Raw genomic sequence first — 20,720 nt, 5'->3', positions numbered from 1 at the left:
CTAGAAAATATCAACTACTTCATTCCAACACATAAGTAGCCCAAACTTATAAAATGTAATATATTTATTTTTTCGAAATTATTTTTAAATTCATATAATATATTATATATATTATATTTGTTTATTTAAATAATCGGTTCGGTTCAGTTTTTTCAGGTTCGGCTTTAACCAATAACCGAAACCGAACCCCTAACATCGGTTCGGTTTTTTATTTTTCGATTTCGGTTTCGGATCGATTTTTCTCGGCTCGGTTTTCACCGGTTTTTACCGGTTTCGGTTCGGTTTTGGGTTTGTTTCGGTTTTTTGCTCAGCCGTACCGTACCCCTCCCTCCGTCCCGAAAAGATTGAACTGCTTTGACTTTCACGGAGATTAAGAAAAAGGTAGTAAAAAGGTTGAAAAGTTGGTAAAGTGGTGGGACCCATCAAAATTTTAATAATAGATTTGAGATAGTGGAGGAAAGTAGTGGGTGTAATAGTGTTTATATTATTATAGAATAGAGATAGTGGAAGAAAGTAGTGGGTGTAATAGTGAAAAGTAGTGTTCAAAAATAGTAAGTTTAATAGGTTCATTCTTTTTGGGACGTCCCAAAAAGGAATAAGTGTCAATTAAAATGGGACGGAGGGAGTATAATATAACCCCAAAACCAAAAAGCGTTTTAAAACTTTTAACTCTCCCGCCAACAATTCACACAGAACAACACAGAAATGAAAGGTCATCACCATCTCCCGGCGCACAAAGATCACGAGAACGTCAATCGCAAGTTGAAATGGAGCAGCGAACATTCTAGAACACCGAAAAAAGTACGATTAAATTTCATATCATCTCTTTTAATTGCTCTTTCATTTTCTATGCGTGTTTGATCAGTTTCGAATGTGTTGTTTGAATGTTCTATTGCAGATCGCCAGAAAAATTTTGGATTCGGTGTTGACGACTGTGTCGGAGGACGTTCCGATCGAATCAGCCAAGGATTTGATTGGTACGAGTTCAAGTTGTGAAGTATTGGATGAGATTCAGCTGAATGAATCACCGGAGGTAATTTTAGCTTAATATTGTAATTTGAAATTATTTTGCGTTAATTTAACTAACTATATAGCATCGAATATTGTTTTTATTGTTGATTGTCGTTGTGATGCCTTTTGGTGATAGTTGTGTGTGTGATCTAATACTGACGGATTTTGAATGGGGTCGATAAGAATATAGTGAATTTTGAGATTGAAATGTTTATAATTGTGTGTGTGACCTGATACTAATGGATTTTGAATGGAGTTGTTAAGAATATAGTGAGTTTTGAGATTGACATGTTTATAATTGTGTGTCTGATCTGTCACTAAAGTGAATTGAGGATCGAATATTGTTGTAAAACTCTAAGTTCACCATTGATAACATCTTAAGCTCTGTGTATTTGCAATGACAAGAAGAAGATAACAGAACTACATGTCTTGCACAATAAGAAAAGATATACCACTGAATAACTACAATACACAATGCACACTCGTTTACTATATATACAAAACTAAAGTCTATCATAACAAACACACAGATCTGATACTAACGGACTTTGAATGTAGTCGATAAGAATATAGGGATTAGTGACATTTGAGATTGACATGTTTGAAGACCCTTTTTGTTAATTGGTGATTCTTAAAGCCAATTCAGAGATAACAAAATTATACAAAGCTAGGAAATGATTAATTTGATCATGGAACTGGAAAGCACAAACTCACTCACTTTCTTTTATTGATTTAAACTTGTTTGATGTAAATTGAGAACTTCAACTGATGAAGTTCAATGAAGAACAAGTAGATGAAAGTTTATTAAAGCTTATGTTTTCGTTGGATACAATACTGAGACAAAATGCCCTGTATATGAGTCTTCTAGAGATCGTCACATATATAACTGATTGAGTTTAACCTAGTTTGGTGCCAACTAATTGAGTTTTATGTGTTCAGTAGCTTCAGTCTCTGAAATAATTATTTCAATTTTACTGCTGAAACTTTAGATTAATATAAATTTGTGCTGTTTCTTGTAGAATGACTTTCGATTTTGTGCAGAGTTCTATGAATTCATCAAGTGCAGCTGCAGTTGTTTCACCATCAGTTGCATCAACACCTTCTGATCTCTCTGGATTGAACTCCACAATCTGTTCCGATGCCTCATCAATCGCCTCTGACTTCTCCCCCTTGCCCTCCGCAATTACTTATAACATGGTTCAAGCTAATAATGTCAAACTCAACCATAATACTGCAGATTCAGGTCATACCATGACGAGAGAGTCACTGAAGGCAGATATATTTGCAAGGAAATTTAGACAGGCGGGGACTCAAAGCTTTAAGCCAAATGATATGATACTTTTATCTGACAATGTGATGGAGGTACTGTTGAGGGCTGTGATTGAGGATCTGAATAATCTGCCTGAGAAGAATGATAGGTTCACTGCAACAGTTGAGAACAAAGTCTACATTGTCCTAAAGAAGGTTTTCTCCGCCATTCTGACTTTGATGCTGGTGATCATTGTTGTGGGAGCTTTCGTCTTCAGTGCAGGAGATGGAGGCTCTTACCATGGTCTTGTGCCAACATGATACTTCCATTGCAAATTCATTCATCCTCATGTGGTAAGTTTTTACAGTTATTCTTTCTTGTATCTACTTTTGGAAAGAAATACAGGAGTGTTTATATTGTTTCCATCTATTATAGTTTACTCAAACTACTTAACTGCAACTTACTGTCTAGCAGTGATGATCATATTCTACAGTTTCAGTGCTATCATTGATTAGGTTGGATGTAAAAAATCACAGAACTCTTTGCTTGGACGCATTTATACAAAAAGTAATTCTTGATCTGCTTTGAGCTGACCAGCCCTGCATTATAGAGTCAATTTCACCTATACCTCACTACATACTAAGCTACATGAATTAGTCGAGAATCATCTTAGCCATGCTTACAAGTCATTTAGCGGTATCTGTAGGATATAATCTCTAGTCACAAGTGTCTTTTGTCTATATTCAGACTTAGACTGAAAGGTCTATGCAGCTTCGTCCAATACTGTTTGTGCATTTAAATCATGCACAGTTTTTCAAAAGTGATATTGCCGTAGCATTAATCAATAAGATAAGTTGATAGGTTATTGTGATGCTCAGGAAAAAATTTGCTGGGGTGTAGTTGTGTAGCACTATAGTCGTACAAAGGGAGTATCAGTAAATTAGAAGAATATCTTGTTAATTGAATCAACTTAAAGAGATGACATAGCATTTTACTCCCGAGTTTTTATGGAAGTAGTGGTAAGAAGATTTGGGGATTCTCTTTCAGATTATGCTATCCAAACCAAATTGCTTTTGTTTATATTGTTACACTCCTCAACTCGAAGATTAGCTTTTATGAATATCCAAACACAAGAGCATGTGCAGTTCTGATCTTTTTGTGGCCTTGTTATTATCTATCAAAATTGAAGGAAACATTTGATGATGGATTGGAATGATAGTAAAATAGATGGGTCATTTTTCTTCTTCAGTTACTGAGCTACCTCTTAAATATAATGATTGCATGTAAAAACCATAACCATAATATAAAGCTCTGTTGTATGATACAAAATGTTTAATGTACTCCTGGAAAATAGAGAAACCATACTTTGTCTATGAAATATAGAACTATCTGTTTCCTGGATTACTTGAAGTTCACTGAATGATTTTGTAGCTTGCGCCACATTAGGGTAAGGTCCTTGTCATAATTTAATACGTAGATGAGAAAATTTAGCCCTCTGCATACGCTTAGGAACCTCATTTTGGATAACCATTAATTGCTTCGAGAATCTCTAGACAACGACTCTTCATCAGTAATAAACAGAGTGTAATAGGATTCATTCAACACCTAACTATAGATATATGGTTTTTTATGTTAACATATTTGACTAACAATCACCTGTGATGATTACAATCACTATTTTCTTCAATTAAACTTTAGCGGTTCATTCATGTAAACTTTGTGCTGCTTGTTTTTTAATTGCTTATGTCAATTTATGTACTCTCTGTCCCTAAGCATGAAGGCTGAGTACTGCGACCAAACATGTATGGAGTAAACTGTATACAACAAATTGTTGGGGGCTCATAAGTGATTTGGTGTGTGCTGTTTTGAGTAGCCTAATAAGAAGTCTTGAGTCATCAGACGGGCTACGTAACTATCATTAAACATAACATGAATACATAATGAAGGTAAACCACTCAAGATAAATTGTCAAAAATTTAGTTTACATGTTTTCAATGTGAAAAGAGACACACCTAGGCTAGAGCCTACATCTTTGTTTAAGAAATATACGTGTTAATTCTGTTATCATGCTAGGAAGCAATGGTGCAAACTCATAGAGCACCTTTCGTTTTTAATAATCATAGTTGTTAGAAGAATACAGTTGTCTAATCTTTTATCATATTAACTTACTAAACACCATTATTGCAGCAGTACAAGAAACAAGTTTTTGTAGTGTCTCACAGGGTTGAATGATTACATAAAATGAATTAGGATATAATATCTGATGGATAATTGTGTTTAGACAAAGTCATGTAACTGCCACTTTTGAATATGTTATTAGGAAGCACTGAAGCAAGTATAGATTGATGATATCTGATTCGTATGTACATATATGGGATCTTACTGTTGATTCTTAAGACATTAGCTAGAAGTTGAGTTGGTCCAACTAAAATATTACACACTATATGTTCATTAATTATCACAAAAGTTTGATGAATAGTCTTGTTTTGGAAGTTCCCTTTCCTTTTCATAAATGTTAAGCTAATGCATAATCCATCTTGCTGTAATTTGAGTGCTTAATTATGCATAGACAAAGTTTAAGGGTGAAACTTTTTTAATAAGTCTTAATGAAATCCTCCGATATGTTTGTTTGCTAGTCAGCTTATCTCTTTAATGTCACTATGTTTACTGAGTTCTTGCTGGATATTGACTTTAATCTACCTTCCACTGAAAGCTTATACTAGTGTATGCCTTAGTAGTTGTAATTGCAGTTATAGATTAAAGGTGTTCGCTTATAGACTAATCTATGATTTATTATGAGTAAAAATGAGGTTAGCTCTAAAACTTTCTTTTTAAGATTGAGATCCTTCTTGCTGTTAACAGAAGTCTGTTCAGGAAAGTTTGTGGTTTTGTGAGCCATTTGGAACTAAGGTTGTTGAGCTGATCTTTTCAGACAATTATCACTAGAGCAAATTGCTAATCAGGAAAACTTTAATAATTCAAAAGACCTATAAAGGTTAGATAGAATGTACTTGCCACCCCTATTAACTTCTTGGATGCTGGTCAAAAATTAAACAGAATTCAAAAATATGTCATTTTGCATTATTGTAATAGTAAAACACGTTTTACTAATAATTGCAGTGTTTTATTGATTTAATAGTGGTGCTGAATACGCAGCTGTAGGAACATGCTCATCCTCTATTAGTTTATCTTAAGCTTAGCTAGTGTGAACAGTAAAGTTTTGACATATGAATATATATGAATATGAGATAAAATGACCAAGTCTTCTGGAGTTCTGGTGTTGTTTAATAGAAGGTGATAACTGTTAGATGGTGTCTCATTGTTGGGAGGCAATCACTCTGGCACAAGATAATGCTCTGTTAGTGTTTTCTGATTCTCTTGAAGTTTCTTTGGGCCATTTGTGTAAGGTGCTGAAGAAATACACATGGAAACATGATTTCGATGAGAATGTGGATTAGGTTCATGATTACCTAACATATAATATGAAATAATCGCAACACAATCATTTAAGCATTGTTTTTGTCATATGCATGTCTGTCAGGTTGTCATTTACCTTGTTATATCATTCTCTTATTCCAGGAAGCATCCAAATATAGACTATTGGCTGGAAAGTTAATCCTTATTGATTAAAATGTGCACATAAATAGCACTTTGTGTTAGCTAGATATCACCTATTAGAAAACACTCAACTTACAGAGTGGGATTTGAGCTGTTAATTTCATGTAGGAGACCTTCTTATAGCATTTTACATATATTAAGGGTTGATATCAACTGCAGTATCTAGCTCAATTATGTGAGTGTATATTGTGCAGTGAACTTGGACATGGCGTCGACACCACTAAGATCTCTTATCCCTCGTTATCTAGTATTCTTGCAATTCCTTTGTTCTTCTCGTTAGTGTTATAATATAATATGATTCTGTTAAGCTCTCCTCTCAACACCTTATTTTGGGAGAATCGGTCACTTATATACCCACCACTGAAATTTCGACAAGAATATGCAATTATCTGCAGAATTCTTGCATTTGAAATCATGCAAAGAAACATTTCTTTTCATTTATCTTGTGGAATTTAAGATCTTTGCGAAGTATTGAGGTTGTTACCAACTTGTCTATGATCAAGAGGAAAAACTAGGTTCTGTTTGGCATGTTACTAGAAGTTAGGAGGTTATGTAGTTATGTGGTCAGCTTACACGGTAGCATAAAATTCCAAAACGCCTATAAAACATAAGATAGAAAGAAAGTAGATAAAGAAGCACATGCATCTCTTCTGCATAGCTTTTTAGCCCCTCAATGATCATGGCATGAAATGAAAGAAAACAAAGAGGACTTGAGGGTCCCAAAAACCTACCAATTATTGGATTCCAACACCTAGTGTTCTTCCAATTCCTTTGTTATGAAAAAGTATTACATGATGTTTTTGTTACTACTAACATATACGCTCCGAAGTGGAGCTATTTTAACCGTAGTAGATAAACTTGAGGTTCCGCTAACTTCACCCTTAACCCTTAATTTTAGAAGTAGATGAATACGAGAGGTGGATTGTAATGCTATTATGTTCATTGGTTGGATTGTTCGAGATTTGATTATAATATTTTTTGATTTAAAAAATTTAAATATTCTATTTGTTAAGTGATCTGCGGTTATATATTTAGCTCGGAGTAGATAAGGTAGTCTGAGATTTTTGGAAGAGAATTTTGTGAATATTAGTCAGCTTGCTTTGAAATATTTGACAGAACCCTAGGTCAAAATAAGAAAGTAAGAATCATTGAAATATATTTATGCTTCTGTTACAGGAAGGTGAAAGAGATCGTGGCCAAATCATGGGCATATCCAAAAGTGTTGTCAGTACAACATATTAACATGCCGAGAAGTCCTCTTTATGAGTATGGTAAGATTCAAAGTATCTACTTCAACTATAATGAAGCTCTATGACTTTTACCTGCTTGTAATTTTTAATATTATCTTCGAGTTTCTAAAAATCATGCTCCCTCCGTTTCAAATTCCACTTCCGAAAAATTACATAATTTAAAAAAAGTAGATTTTGAGAGAAAAAATTGTGTATTAAGTCATTAATTGAACATAATATGTGGTGTATGGTTGAACTTGGAAATATAAATTTGAAATATCTGAAGAAGAGTTGATTTTGGAAATATAAATTTATATTGAAAGTTGAAGTAGACAAATATTTTGAAACATATTCTTTTTTTTAAAATGGACATGTATTTTGTAACGGAGGGAGGGAATACTAGTTAAACTTAAAAGATACTATTCCACAGCTTTTGCCAAAATTTCTCGTTTTATTTAAAATTCACATTTAATTTAAAAAATATTTTATCAAGTTGTTGATTATACTCTGATTTCACTAAAATTTCTCATTTATCAAAAAAAAAATTTAGTAAATAATCAGTAAATTAATCGATTAATTTCGATTCTCAATTTTTAGGCGGGACAATCGATCAATGTTGATTTTCTATTATTATAATACGTGGCAAGTGTTATTCATAAAACTCTTAACCTTTTTGTTCTAATCGCGGTGAATATGAATTTTGTGTATCCAAAAAGTGCGGTATTTTTCCTAGTAGGATTTTAATGTTTATTTCATTAAGTGTTTGTCTTAATAAACTATTTATTTATTAAAATATATATGATCAAAAATATTTTATAAATTAAGGACACAGTTAAATTCATTGCTTTTGAAAACAATTCATCGGCCGTGAAAATTGAAATGAATTGAGTACACAATTAATAATGGAATACAATAAAATGCAAGCAATAAAACAACAAAGCAGATTAGCAAGTCTCCCTTTAAAGCCTCCACTAACACACACCGTCCCCTCTCTCTAAATCAATCTCTCTCGCTCTCTCCCTCTCTCTCTCTCTCTCTCTCCGCTCACACATCCACCATCGACACCTATACTTCATCGCCGGAATCTCCGAAAGGTAATATATCTCTCTCTCGTTTATGTGTTTGCTATGCATCGATCATTTTAATTTTATTAGTTGTCAGTTTTAGATCAAGTAAATTCTCTTACGAATCTCTCGATTCTCCTGATTCTTATTCATATTATTCTCATCTGATTGAATCTCCATCTTCATCCACAGCTATACATACTTACAATTCGATTCTACCTAATCGAATCGAATCCATGGCGTCAACTCTGATATCAAATCCTGTAACATCATCAACAACACGTGAATCGCGCAAAAAGAAGAAGAAACTCAGCCAAATCACAAGAAATCAATCTCAAAACCCTAACAACAATCAAATCCCCTGGAAATCCGATTCGCAACAACAAATATACTCCTCCAAACTCCTCCAAGCTCTCCGACACATTCGCGTCGAGGACTCTTCCGCCGCTTCCGTGCCGCGTCGAGGCAAGGCGGTGCGCGAAGCAGCTGATCGAGTCCTCGCCGCCACGGCCAAAGGAAAGACCAGGTGGAGCCGCGCAATTCTCACTAATCGGTTAAAAATGAAATTCAGTAAAAATTTACGGAGGCGGAGAGTGGCTGTGCCTGGAAGTGATGCGAATAAGTCTGTTAAGAAGGCGAAAGTCAGCGTGTTGAGGCTGAAATCCAAGAATTTACCTGCTGTTCAGCGAAAAGCTCGGTTTCTCGGGCGATTAGTGCCTGGATGTAGGAAGGAATCGCTTCCCGTTGTTTTGGAAGAAGCGAGTGATTATATTGCTGCTCTTGAGATGCAGGTTCGCGCGATGGCTGCGTTGGCTGAGCTTCTTTCCGGTGGTTCCACTTCGGCTGCTGGTTCTAGTTCCCTGCCTTCTATGAGCTGTTAATATTGTTTTCTTTATATTTTTTATTTTTACGTTTTTCTGTGATCCAAATTGAACATTTGATTGTTAAGTGTTTGGTACAGTTGATCTTATCGGTTTAAATTTTGAATAGTTGAATTTTTGTGTGGTGTGTGGGGTGTAGGATGGCAAATGCGTGAAACTATAAGAGGCTAATTAGGATCCGAGTCGAGACGAGTCTTAGTTATATTGGTTTAGAGGTGGAACTTTCTTGTCGAAACGAGTCTGATAAGCTTATTGTCTAGGAATAGTAAACGAGTCGGGTAGAGTTCGAATTTTTGTTATCAAATCGAGTCTGGTAAGTTTGTTGTCTAGGAATAGTAAACGAGTCAAGTTGAGCTCAACGAAGTTCAAGCTTTGTTCGACCAACTCAATATTTTTACAATTTAAGGCTGAACAAACTGAATTAGTGGGTTTTTGACTTCTTGAACTGGACTTCATATTTCGTTCTTGATTATCCTAGGTGACCTTAAATTGATAAATTGTTTTCGTTGAGTTGAAGCTTACCCTGAGATTGTAAACTATACTAAATCAAGGTCAAACTGATCGACTTTGTACTCAGTATTTCTGTTCTGCTTACATTTCTAAGGTTATTAGGTTAAGAGTAGTGTTGCAGGTTTCAAATTGTGTATGAAATTTGTTACAAAATGTTGACACGGCAGTTTGAAATGATTTGATTTGGTATATTCATGCATACAAATAGGGTCTATTATTATTAATTAAGTTGTAATTAATACCCATTTTCCTACCCTGTAGGAAACCAAAATTTGTAGTGTTAACAGTGGTTGATAAGAAGCTTCAAACTTTTTATCATTTACAGTTGGAGGATCTTTGGTTGTGTTTTTAAGATCCCAATAACAATTCAGTATTGTTATTTTGTGACTCTGTATCACTGGTTATCTGTTTCATGTTTTGAAGTTTATCTGAAACCAATCAATTTGTTTTTACTTTATGAGAATCCTTTTTTTGAGCAGTGTTCTTGTGTGGACTGTGGAGTTGGCCTGAAGAAGGTATTTCAAGACCTGTTTATTAGTGTCACTTTCCTTTTTTGTACAGTAAACAACATAAAAGAAAATAATTATTCCATATTTAAAGTGAAGAAGTAGTAGTATAATATCATGCTTACTTTCAGTTTTTACTGAGAGAGGATGCACTTTAAGCAAGATAAACTGTCAAGGTGAAAATGACATATCCTTTGGTGGTAGATAAAAAAGTAGGTTATTCAAGGTGTCATTGGTTACAAAGATAGATGTTGATTAGATTTTTGTCCTGAGTTGCAATTGTTTGAATAGGGAATCTCATAAATAGGCCAGCCTAATAATGCAATAATGCCTAATAATGCAATAATGCAATAGTACTACTGTATTGTAAATATCCCACTGCTTGCTTGCTGCTATCAACATTCTAAACTAGAGTTTGTCCAAAACAATTGAATGGACTGTGGTACAAATCATGTAATCTTTGTTATGCTGTCCCTACATCCATGAGCTGGTAAATATAATATTATACATATAGGTGATGGAGCTGGCATTATGTCTGGTTCAATGTGGGTGGCATGTGAGGTAGGGTGTAGGGGGAGATGGAATAGTAAACAGTGCTTTGCATGAGAGTTGGTTTTTCCCTGATTTAGGGAATGCAAGGACAAAACCCATCCCTTAAAACAGCCTCACTCACCCTCACTGACAAACTGTGACTTTGTCACTTGTTTACTATTTTTCTCGATTTTTAGCGGTTTCGATTATCTTAATAAGCAGATAAAATTTGTATTTGATCTGTAATTATTTGGAATTCTGATTCCGTTAATTTTGAAATGAATTTTCAATGATGTGCTTATAACACACAATAGTCACCAACTCCCATGAGAATACTAACTTTTGATTGGTGGATGAATATTAAATGTTGACGACCCATGCATTCACATCAGTTTCACCCGATCAAATTAAATCATTTTCATGAGAGTTGGTACTTAACATGTGTCTACGAGCACACCTAGAAAAACCGATTTTGAAATTCGTTTTGATTTTTGTGGTGGCAAAAATCTATGAATGTGTTGACATGAGTGGTTATAATTTTGATGAAAGATGGAAAATTAGATGAGGATGTAGATGCTTTGCTTGAAAGGTTTAGTTAGAGGGGAGGAGATGATGATTGAAGTGGATGGACCACTTGCAATGTTGCACGTATGCATTTAAGGGGACAATGAAGGATTGGATTTGAAAGTCAGCAAAATGACAGCACTGTTTGCATTCATAAATTTCATGCGCACCATGTGTGCCCATGTGCCTTTATGCTCTCCTTCCAGTTCTCACAATCAATAATCAAATTAGTCAAATTTAATTTGCCTCCGAAGGGGAATGTCCTCCTTGTCGTAACACAAAATTTGTGATTAAAGACGAATATCAAAATAGGTTGGCGCATTTTAAATGTTTGTGATTTACTGTTTGCGGTTGGTGCAGACCGCAACAACAGTTTTTTCAGGGGAAAAACTGTTTGATAAATGTTTGGTAAATCTAAAAACAGCTTTTCTGAACGGCAAAAGCAGCTTTTCCCATATTTTTGGAAAAAGCTGTTTTGAGCTTTTTGCATGAACTTGTTACAAATTTCAGCATGAAGAATCACATCTTCATGATAGTTTTATAAAGAGATGTTATTTTACATGGGTCATGTTCAGAATAGAACCATCAGAGAGAATCAGAGAACCCTTATCTTATTTTTAATATTAGTTAGAGCAAGTCCAACACTATGCTAAGAGGTTCCCTAAAAATATTATAAAATAATATGTCTTAGTGATTTAGCACAAGATTTAGCACATGAGCTCCAATAGTACTCCCTACATCCATTCCCTATTATTATAATAATATTAAAAAAGAGGGGAAGAGGAAAAAAAGAGAGAGAGAAATGATGTGGAGGAGAGAGGGAAATGAATATTTTAATGAAACAAATAGTAGAAGTGGCTAGCATATTCTAAAAATAGGGAAGGGGAGGCATGTGCTAGTGATTTAGCACATCACTAGCATAGTGTTGGAGTGCAATTTTATCCCATATTCCCTATTTTTGGATTTAAGACTTGATTTAGCACACCTATTGGACTTGCTCTTAGGAGTTAAGGTTCTGTCGCATAACTTCACATGCAAAAAATGTCAATATTTATGTATTATATTTAAAATTATTTTTAAACACACATAACGATGAAAAAACATAAAAAAACACACATGTATTTAGATTTAAATTCTAAAAATTTATTTAAAATTTCGAATTCTGCAATAAAACGTTAGTGGTTCTCTGGTTTTGTTTTAAGGACTGGTTATCTTTTGAGCGCGACCCTATTTTACATTTTAACTAACCTATTTTACATTTTAACTACATAATATGATAAATTTTGGGATAGAAGAAAATTCTATAGATAAAGGAAAATCATAAATATGTTATATTAAAGAAAACCCTGATTTATATATAGCACGAACACGATCGGTATGATGGATCTATAAAAGTAAGACGATATTATTAACGTGATAATTTAAAATGATTGAAATTAAATTAATTAGTTGATCTATCAATTCAGAATTTATAATAAATTTATCAAAGATTTTTTGGGATAAATCAAAGATTTTTAGTTGAATTGGAATATAATCGATAAATCCTAATTTTTTTTAAACTTAATCAAAAAGAATTCAAAATATCTGGAATGTTTAGAAAACTCAAGAAAAAAAGACCTATAACAATATTTCTTTTGGAATAAAATGAACTAAAATTCCATAATCACTAAATAGTATTAAAATCCTGTTAAATCAATCTTCGTGCATTTTAGTTCATCTCAGAAGGAGAATTCATGCTCCAAGCATCCAAACTATCTACAGTGATGGGCTCTGTTCCATTATTGAAAACAAATAAATGAGCATTGTTGTAAATTGCCAGTGTTGGATAAACCCTTGATGATATGCAGGTTTTTCCTTGAGCCCCAAAACTTTCAACCACTGAATTGTCAATCTGTATCAAATCAAACACAACAATAAAAATCACAATATATTCATATATGCAGAAATGCAGATTAGAGTAAAATGTTCATAAAAATGGTGCTTACCAGACTTCTGAGAGAAATTTTTTTATCACTCAAATCGACATCGACGAATCCTGCAAACGATGGCTTGTACAATCCTTCAGCCAAAGACGACCTTCGGAACAAACAACATTGATAAATAAACCAAACCAAACCAACCCAGTATATCCCGCTTAGAGCAGGGTCTGGGAAGGGGAAAATGTACGCAGACCATGCTCCTACTCTAAAGAATAGGGAGGCTGTTTCCGTTCAGACCCCCGACTTAGTGCAATACAAAGTATTGATAAATAAGTCCATGTTAATAATTTTTTGAATAACTTTGGGAGGGAGGGAGGGAGCTGAAGCTACCTTTTTGCATCAGAACACATCAGAACTTTAAGCTTCTGATCTTCAGCCTTGAAAATTCTGAAAAAGACGGGTGTATATTCTTCTAAATCTTTCGAAGCCAATGTCAATAGCCCAAATGGACCAAGACCACCCTGTATGGTTGATCCCATTGAGTCACAGACATCCTGAGCGTCTAAGTTTTTCCATTCAGGATCAAATGACTTCGCTTTCTCCAAGCTCTTGAATGAAAACGTCACATCAACATCGGCCTGAGTAGACACAAAATATGGAATGCATTATGAAAAATGATGCACCAAGGTTACAGCATCTCCAACCATGCCGAGTCTTTAAATAAATAAAATTTATAATAAAATTGAACTCCAACAGGGTATTCTTTTGTCTATAATTTTAGACAATCTTGTGATGTTAGCTATATTTGACCAATCTTTAGAGACATGTAGCAAGATTCTACATCATCCATTATTATATTAAAATGATATATTCTATATTAAATAAATTGATATAATAATAACATACCATTTTGAAAATATAGACAGTACCATCAAAGCAAATTGTCTTACATGATCAGCAAATTTTATATAATATATTACATGTCCAATTTAGCCAACTATTTTTAGCCACACCGTTGGAGATGCTCTTGTAATGTTTATGCTTGTGTAACTTAATTTACTGTCATTTTTCAGATGTAAACATACCTGTGCAGCTGTAATTCCTGTTACTTCAACATGAACTCCCATATCAAGTTTCTGATTTCTCATGTGTAGCTCTGATCCTCGCAGTCCTTCTACTTCTTCAATCGGCCACTGGACCAACTGTCTTCCGCTTGGATCCAGCCAAATTCTTCTTGGAATTAGCTATAAGAATGGGTATGTAGTGAGCACTATATTTCTGAGGCAAGACTAGCACAAGAATTTCAGATAGAATTTATTAAAATTACCTGAATTCCAGCCCAGCCCTTTTGAACATCATCAATCTGACTATCTGACTCATTAGCCCAACCCCACAAGATCCTTCTCTTTTTAATTGGATCATAGAAAGTTTTTGAAGCATAAAAGTTGCCATAATCATATCTCAATCCTGCCCAGCCATCAACTGAAGTGTTGTCCGGAACATAAAAATCCCTGACGCGGTTATATCTTCCAATTGTGTAGTACTCATATCTAGTCGAATTCAGACTAACCTTCAACACATGCTTAATACCCCTCCCCATTTTGGAATTATCCAATCCGTCCTCACTTCTTGGAGTCACGGGGTAAAAATCAGGACATTCCCACATTCCTGTCTCGGCTTTAGTATGTAAAGGATGGGGGGACCTTTTCCATTTCTTGAAGTCTTTACTCCGATACAAATAGGCAATTCCTCTGTGTTTTCTGCTGCTACCAACCAACATTTTCCAGTGGCCACCATCAAACCATGCAGTAGTAGGATCACGAAATGCAGATGGGTTTTCGGTATGGACACCAACCAAAGGATTGTTGTCTGGTTTCACCCATTCACGAAGAAAAGGATCCGAATAATTAGCAGGAACTGCATAGTTCTGGACTTGGGCATTTTCAGGATCAGGGGATACTATACCAGTGTATAGTATTACAGGCTTATTGCCCGGAAGAATGGTGGCTGATCCGGACCAACAACCGTATTGATCAAATGGTTTTGATGGAAAGATTGCCGGCTCAAGTGCAATCCAATTGATCAAGTCCTTTGAAACAGAGTGAGCCCATACAATGTTTCCCCAGACAGAACCTTTGGGATTGTACTGATAAAAGAGATGGTAATAACCTTTGTAAAACATTGGTCCTGAAAATCTCAAAATATAAAAATTACATAAGCAATTAGCATGATCAATAGTTGAATATTTAGACATTTCAAGATTTGTAAATCAAGAACTTACCATTGGGATCTGAGAGTCATTTTGTGCATTCACCGATATGCAAAAAATAAAAATAATATTAGAATTCGATACTGAATTTATGAGATTTTCACAAATATATTCAACCAAGTGTATTAACTAAATTCATAACTAAATACCAGAACCCTGAATCCACTAAATACAAACACATGAACTTAGCAACACAAATACACGGGACATATTTAATAAGAGACACGTAAATAGTTGTCCATCCCAAAATAATTTTTCATCTTTTCACCATTCTAAATCTTACAAAATTATAAAATTGCCCCTACAAAATTTAAAAATATACAGATGTTTTCTGAAAATTTGCTTGGCGCCTCCAAGGCTTGAATACTAGATCCGTCAAAAATAATTTACGAAGATCAGGGTTTAAATGTTTAATAATAAAATTTACCAGTTATTCGAAATCAACTATCTAAAACAAAAGAAAAAGAATCACAAACTTTTCAGGGCTAGCTAAGCTAGACTCTTTTCAATTTGTGGTTTTGTGGCTCATGCTGCATAAATATTTGAGATGCATGCATGAATGAGTGTCCATGCAAGGATCCAGAGATTTATATACGTACCGTTGATCCAGTGTTTCTGAGGCTGAAAATGATAACCAGTTCTATGCACTAGCTTGACATCAACAGCCGAAATAGATTGGAGTTCCGGAAAAACCCGGTGAGTTGAATCGACGCCATTTATATTTAAGAAGATGAACGAAAAAATTGATAGTAAGAATAAGGAAGAGTCTGAAGAAAAGACTAAAATCTTTGTTCGTGCCATTATTCGTGTGCAAGATCAAATAACAAGGGAATGATATATTTATATACACGGTCTATCCTTTTTAGATAATACTTTACTTTTTTACATTGATTACTAGTAAAATTTGCATAATAGATACTTTTATTTATTATTCTTTTTGGAAAAATTCTAATGAATGAGCAAGAATGATGATTTCTTTACATTGAAAAAAAGATATTTTTTGAATAAAAGTATAGAATATAAAGGAGGTAGAGAGAATATATGTTGATAATGATAAGAAGAAATCGAAGATAAATTAAGTCAAGAACTCCTTTGATTTTGGAACTTCAGTGCGGATCGATGAATGGCATGGATATAGGGAAGAAATCTTTATTGTGGGAACAAATCAAATAATAATTGGGTATATGGATAGGATGAGAAGATTTAGTTTCCTATTATGATTAATTTCATTTTATTAATTATATAAGAGCATTTTCAATTCATCAAAACCCTTATCTAAAATTCATTAAATTATATCATAAATAAAAATTACAGATAATGTGTGAAATTTACTCGATCCAACCACACATAATCCTCGTTTAAAAATATAGCCAACCAATTGATGTTGGCTATATTTGGCCAACCACTACATGCCTGTGGTAATATCTGTAGCAAGATTTCGTATCATTTATTACCATATGATAATATACATTGTATTTATAATAACTTGAAAAAATAATAACTTACTATTTCTGAAATATAGCCAACCAATATAGCCAGTACCATCGCAGCAAAATGGCTTACAGCTTCGACAAATTTTACATAATTAGAGTATCTCCAACGGCGTTGGCTATAATCGTTGGCTAAATGGAACCTGTAAGACATTATGTAAAATTTGTTGAACCTGTAAGATATTTTGCTTCAATGGTATTGGTTATATTGGTTGGTTATAATTCAAAAATAATATGTTATTAATATTTTAGATTGTTAAAATAGAATATATCAGTTCAATATGGTAATAAATGATGTGCAATCTTCCTACAGATTTCTTACAGACCTGTAGATGTTCGACAAATTTAGTCATCCATAGGAGGTTGGCTAAATTTATAGACAACAGCTGAGCATGGTTGGAGTTGAGTTTTTCGACCTGTTGGCTAAATTTTTTTATTTTATAATTATTAAACTATTTTCATAAAAAAATTGTATGGTTGGAGATATTCTAACCCACCTTAACCAGGTTCACATATAGGTTGGTGAAATGCTTGAAAAATCAAAATTTTCATTTGTTAATTTTATCAAATAATGAATATAATAATCATATATACTTTTATTTAAATGATATAAAATCATACATAACGTTGGTTACATAACACAAAAATGAATATAATAGGAAAGTTATCTTAAAAGCAATGCTCGACCACTATATTGGAAATTTGAAATTTTGGCCACCAAAATGTAAAAGCGGGTAAAGTTCAGTTACTACTCTGTAATTTATGCTACATTTAATTGCAAAACAATATTTTATGAAAAATAATCATAAAATCATATCATATTTTTGTATGATAAAAGATAAGTTTGCAAAAATTTATATTTTCAAAAACTCAAAATAAATTCTGAGTTGGATTCCAAAAATTCAATTACATATTTCATCTCTTAGAATATCATTTAATTTCAAATAATACATTCTCCCCATCTATATTCGATGCATATAAAATAATAAAAGGATATAAATAAATTATAGATCATTCTCCCAAGCAAATATCGCCAATGCTTTTCGGAATATTTTGTCGCTCAACCAACAATGTGTCTCTATATATTGAATTTAGAAATATGTACTCAATGACTACAATGTATATACATTAATTTCACTCATACAATGTGCATTTGTAGTGTACAACATATACAAATAAAATACAACTTAGCTTATGTGTTAGTTAAAGTTTTTTTTTCAGATTTTTCTTTAAATCTCAAGACTTTGTTGTACTTGACTTTCACATTATGATCAAATTTCATATCATATATAATATCTAAAATATTATAAGTTGTTTTAATATTTGTGAACTTGTTTTGAAAGCATATGTTGTAATGGTTGTGATTTCTTGACATTGATCTTTAAATCTTATTTCAAGTGCACAAACATGAGGATTGATGACATATGTTTTTTGCTGATGACAGTTACTTATACTGTAAGGCTAATGTAGAGGAAGCTCAAAATGTGTTGAATATGTTGAAAATTTTTGAGGGTGCAACAGGGCAAAAGATAAACACCTTCAAATCATCGGTTTTTCTCAGCACAAACATGGGAAACAGTAGTAAACGCTAATATGTGACACACTAAGAATACAGGAGGCAGATGATCGTGGTACATACTTGGGCCTTCCAAATATATTGGGTAGAAACAAATCGACATCACCAGTTTTTTTGAAGGACAAAGTCAAGAAGAGGGTGGAAACTTGGGATGGTAAACTTAGTTCAAAGCCTGGCAAAGATGTCCAGATTAATCGGTTACTCAAACGATTCCCAATTATGTTATGAGCGTTTTTCTCTTGCCATTAAAAATTACAAAAGACATAGAGAGAATTATATCCAAATACTGGTAGAGCTCGAAATCTGATGGCACTAGGGGATACATTTGATGGGTTCGGATCGATTATGTAAACATAAATCAACTATGGGCTTTGGTTTTCGAAATTTTCGAGACTTCAACATGGCCTTACTTGGTAAACAAAGTAGGCGCTTCCTCACTAAACCGAACAACTTGGTTAGTAGACTGTTAAATGCTCGTTACTTTCCCTCGACTAACTTTCTGAATTCGACGCTGGGCAACAATCGAAATTTTATTTGGAGAAGTGTGTGGGAGGCAAGGGAGCTGATTCGTGCTGAAGTTTTATTTGGAGAAATGAAATTATCTTTCATTTCTTTCAAGTTATTCTGAACAAATATTTTGTGTAAACAAAATGATGATTACATGAGTTTGCTTTTTTAGTAATTCATATAGAATTTAGATATAAGGAAAATGAATTTTCATTGGAAAAACATTTGATATGTCTTGGGTAAGTTTAAATTTTTTTCATTTTTTCAAAGGCTAGCTAACTATTATTATCGGAGGGAAATTTAATTTCACATTCAAACTTGTTCATTAGTCTAATTTTTGTCAATTGAGTTGATAAGTTTTGAAGGGAATTCAAATTCTTTTTCATTTTATACAAAGAGTGGTTGGTTATGGAGTGATGTTTTTATATTCAAAACAAATTAAAATAAAATTTATTTATTAGCCTGGTTTTTGTGAATAAATAATTCGTATAGTTGTTAACAAGCAAAGCATTAACATTTGGAACTCTTGACTATCTCAAAATCTATACTCATATTAGTAGTCCAGTGTATCAGATGTGGTTTGAAAATGTGTTTAAAATCCAGACAATTTTATGAGAGATTAAATAATAAGTCAGCTAATATTTATAAGATGGAGGAAATATTAAAAAAAAAGAAGCAAAAAACAGCTCCCAATATTTTGTTACATGAAATTTTTAAACACATTCACCAGAAATGTTTTGTTGCCAATTATTATATAATGATGATAGAAAATTTGTCACAAATACTGCTTTTTCTTTCTTTTTTCTAAAATTACTACCATATTACTTTTGTTTTAAGTTTATACTTCTTATTTACATATATATCTACGGTTTAGTTGTATTATATTTTTAAATATACGGGTTAGGTGTTGGAGGTGGACTTTACTCTTATTTCCTCTCATTTCACTGATGCGATTACAACTGCAACGCTTTCTTGGAGAAGGCTAACACATATTGGCTAACACATATTCTTGTTTTGATTTGTGTTTCCAACACGTGAATTAACTCTTTATATTTGATGATGTGGTTGACAAAAGTATGATCTGCATAAATTTCTGAGGGGTCACCCCTGTTTAGTTTTCCAAACTCGTTAGAGTTTCCTCGTAATGAAAACTCGTCAGTATAAAATAATTACTTAGGTTTATATGGACATCGAGTCAACGCTAGAGCAACATATGTGAAAACTACCACCGTATGTAACTTCACTTTTTTACATGCCTTTATAACCGTCGCCTGTATGGTAGTGGTTCCATTTCACATCAAATTAGCGGACTTCAACATTACAATCCATGACAATGATGGTTCTTGATTTCTCCGTTATTTTCCTCCACAGGACTTCACCACTTACAAGTGACAATGATGGTTCTTGATTTTTCCGTTCGTTTCCTCCACCGGACTTCACCATTGACAATGGGGAATGTTTAGGTAAGTCCCATGTGAAGAAGGCCTTGGGCTAAGGTATTATAGTCATATTGTATCACACACTATTTTATTTATCGTGCACTAAGTCGGGGGTCTTCACGAAAACAGCATCTATACTTTAACGGTAGGGGCATGGCTGCGTACATTTTACCCTACTCAGACCCTGCTCTAAGCGGGATATACTGAGTACGTATGGTATGGTATTTGATGATGTTGTTGAATCAGAAAACCTGAGAAAATCAATCGGAGGTAAAGATGATATCGCCGTCATCAATACCGCCGTCAAGCCGTGAGATGATATCACCAGTTCTAAGATCTCCATTTTTTCTGATGAGG

The 20,720-nt window shown here is 33.6% G+C and overlaps 3 protein-coding genes across 6 annotated transcripts; 2 read left to right on the top strand and 1 right to left on the bottom strand.

Annotated features, from left to right (window-relative positions):
* The first annotated feature begins 655 nt into the window (after positions 1–655).
* LOC108195468 (uncharacterized) lies at positions 656–7,241 on the top strand. Of its 3 annotated transcripts, none has more exons than XM_017362429.2 (4): positions 656–801; positions 899–1,033; positions 2,053–2,613; positions 7,055–7,241. In XM_017362429.2, the coding sequence occupies exons 1-3, from the start codon at positions 706–708 to the stop codon at positions 2,578–2,580; spliced, it is 759 nt and encodes a 252-aa protein (XP_017217918.1). In that variant the 5' UTR covers positions 656–705; the 3' UTR covers positions 2,581–2,613; positions 7,055–7,241. The 3 variants fall into 3 exon arrangements, with proteins under 3 accessions (XP_017217918.1, XP_063937000.1, XP_063936999.1); XM_064080930.1 differs by lacking the exon at positions 7,055–7,241 and adding an exon at positions 3,308–3,453; XM_064080929.1 differs by lacking the exon at positions 7,055–7,241 and having other exon boundaries at positions 2,053–2,840.
* A 799-nt stretch (positions 7,242–8,040) lies between these two features.
* LOC108193592 (transcription factor bHLH147) lies at positions 8,041–9,170 on the top strand. 2 transcript variants are annotated; one of them, XM_017360311.2, is made up of 2 exons: positions 8,041–8,201; positions 8,364–9,170. In XM_017360311.2, the coding sequence occupies exon 2, from the start codon at positions 8,408–8,410 to the stop codon at positions 9,050–9,052; it is 645 nt and encodes a 214-aa protein (XP_017215800.1). In that variant the 5' UTR covers positions 8,041–8,201; positions 8,364–8,407; the 3' UTR covers positions 9,053–9,170. The 2 variants fall into 2 exon arrangements, with proteins under 2 accessions (XP_017215800.1, XP_063937907.1); XM_064081837.1 differs by having other exon boundaries at positions 8,063–8,201; positions 8,352–9,170.
* A 3,527-nt stretch (positions 9,171–12,697) lies between these two features.
* On the bottom strand, positions 12,698–15,269 carry LOC108195234 (beta-fructofuranosidase, insoluble isoenzyme 3). The gene is made up of 5 exons (XM_017362189.2): positions 14,410–15,269; positions 14,168–14,326; positions 13,473–13,720; positions 13,149–13,239; positions 12,698–13,054 (listed from the first exon to the last, which is right to left on the bottom strand). Exons 1-5 carry the CDS (start codon positions 15,262–15,264, stop codon positions 12,872–12,874), a joined length of 1,536 nt encoding a protein of 511 aa, XP_017217678.2. The 5' UTR covers positions 15,265–15,269; the 3' UTR covers positions 12,698–12,871.
* Positions 15,270–20,720: the final 5,451 nt, after the last annotated feature.

This window comes from Daucus carota, chromosome 7 (assembly GCF_001625215.2).
Source record: "Daucus carota subsp. sativus chromosome 7, DH1 v3.0, whole genome shotgun sequence".
NCBI classification, from domain to species: domain Eukaryota; kingdom Viridiplantae; phylum Streptophyta; class Magnoliopsida; order Apiales; family Apiaceae; genus Daucus; species Daucus carota.
Note: the sequence above shows the minus strand (reverse complement) of the source record. Positions and strands in the feature narration are given on the sequence as shown.

Bases quoted from the DNA above. Each gene is read 5' to 3' on its own strand.
- LOC108195468 (XM_017362429.2), top strand. From the start codon at position 706: ATGAAAGGTCATCACCATCTCCCGGCGCACAAAGATCACGAGAACGTC. The intron at 802-898 runs GTACGATTAAAT...GTTCTATTGCAG, and splicing joins ATTCTAGAACACCGAAAAAA to ATCGCCAGAAAAATTTTGGA. The intron at 1,034-2,052 runs GTAATTTTAGCT...GATTTTGTGCAG, and splicing joins AGCTGAATGAATCACCGGAG to AGTTCTATGAATTCATCAAG.
- LOC108193592 (XM_017360311.2), top strand. From the start codon at position 8,408: ATGGCGTCAACTCTGATATCAAATCCTGTAACATCATCAACAACACGT.
- LOC108195234 (XM_017362189.2), bottom strand. From the start codon at position 15,264: ATGTTTTACAAAGGTTATTACCATCTCTTTTATCAGTACAATCCCAAA. The intron at 13,721-14,167 runs GTATGTTTACAT...GTGTCTACTCAG, and splicing joins CAGGAATTACAGCTGCACAG to GCCGATGTTGATGTGACGTT. The intron at 13,055-13,148 runs GTAAGCACCATT...GATTTGATACAG, and splicing joins AAATTTCTCTCAGAAGTCTG to ATTGACAATTCAGTGGTTGA.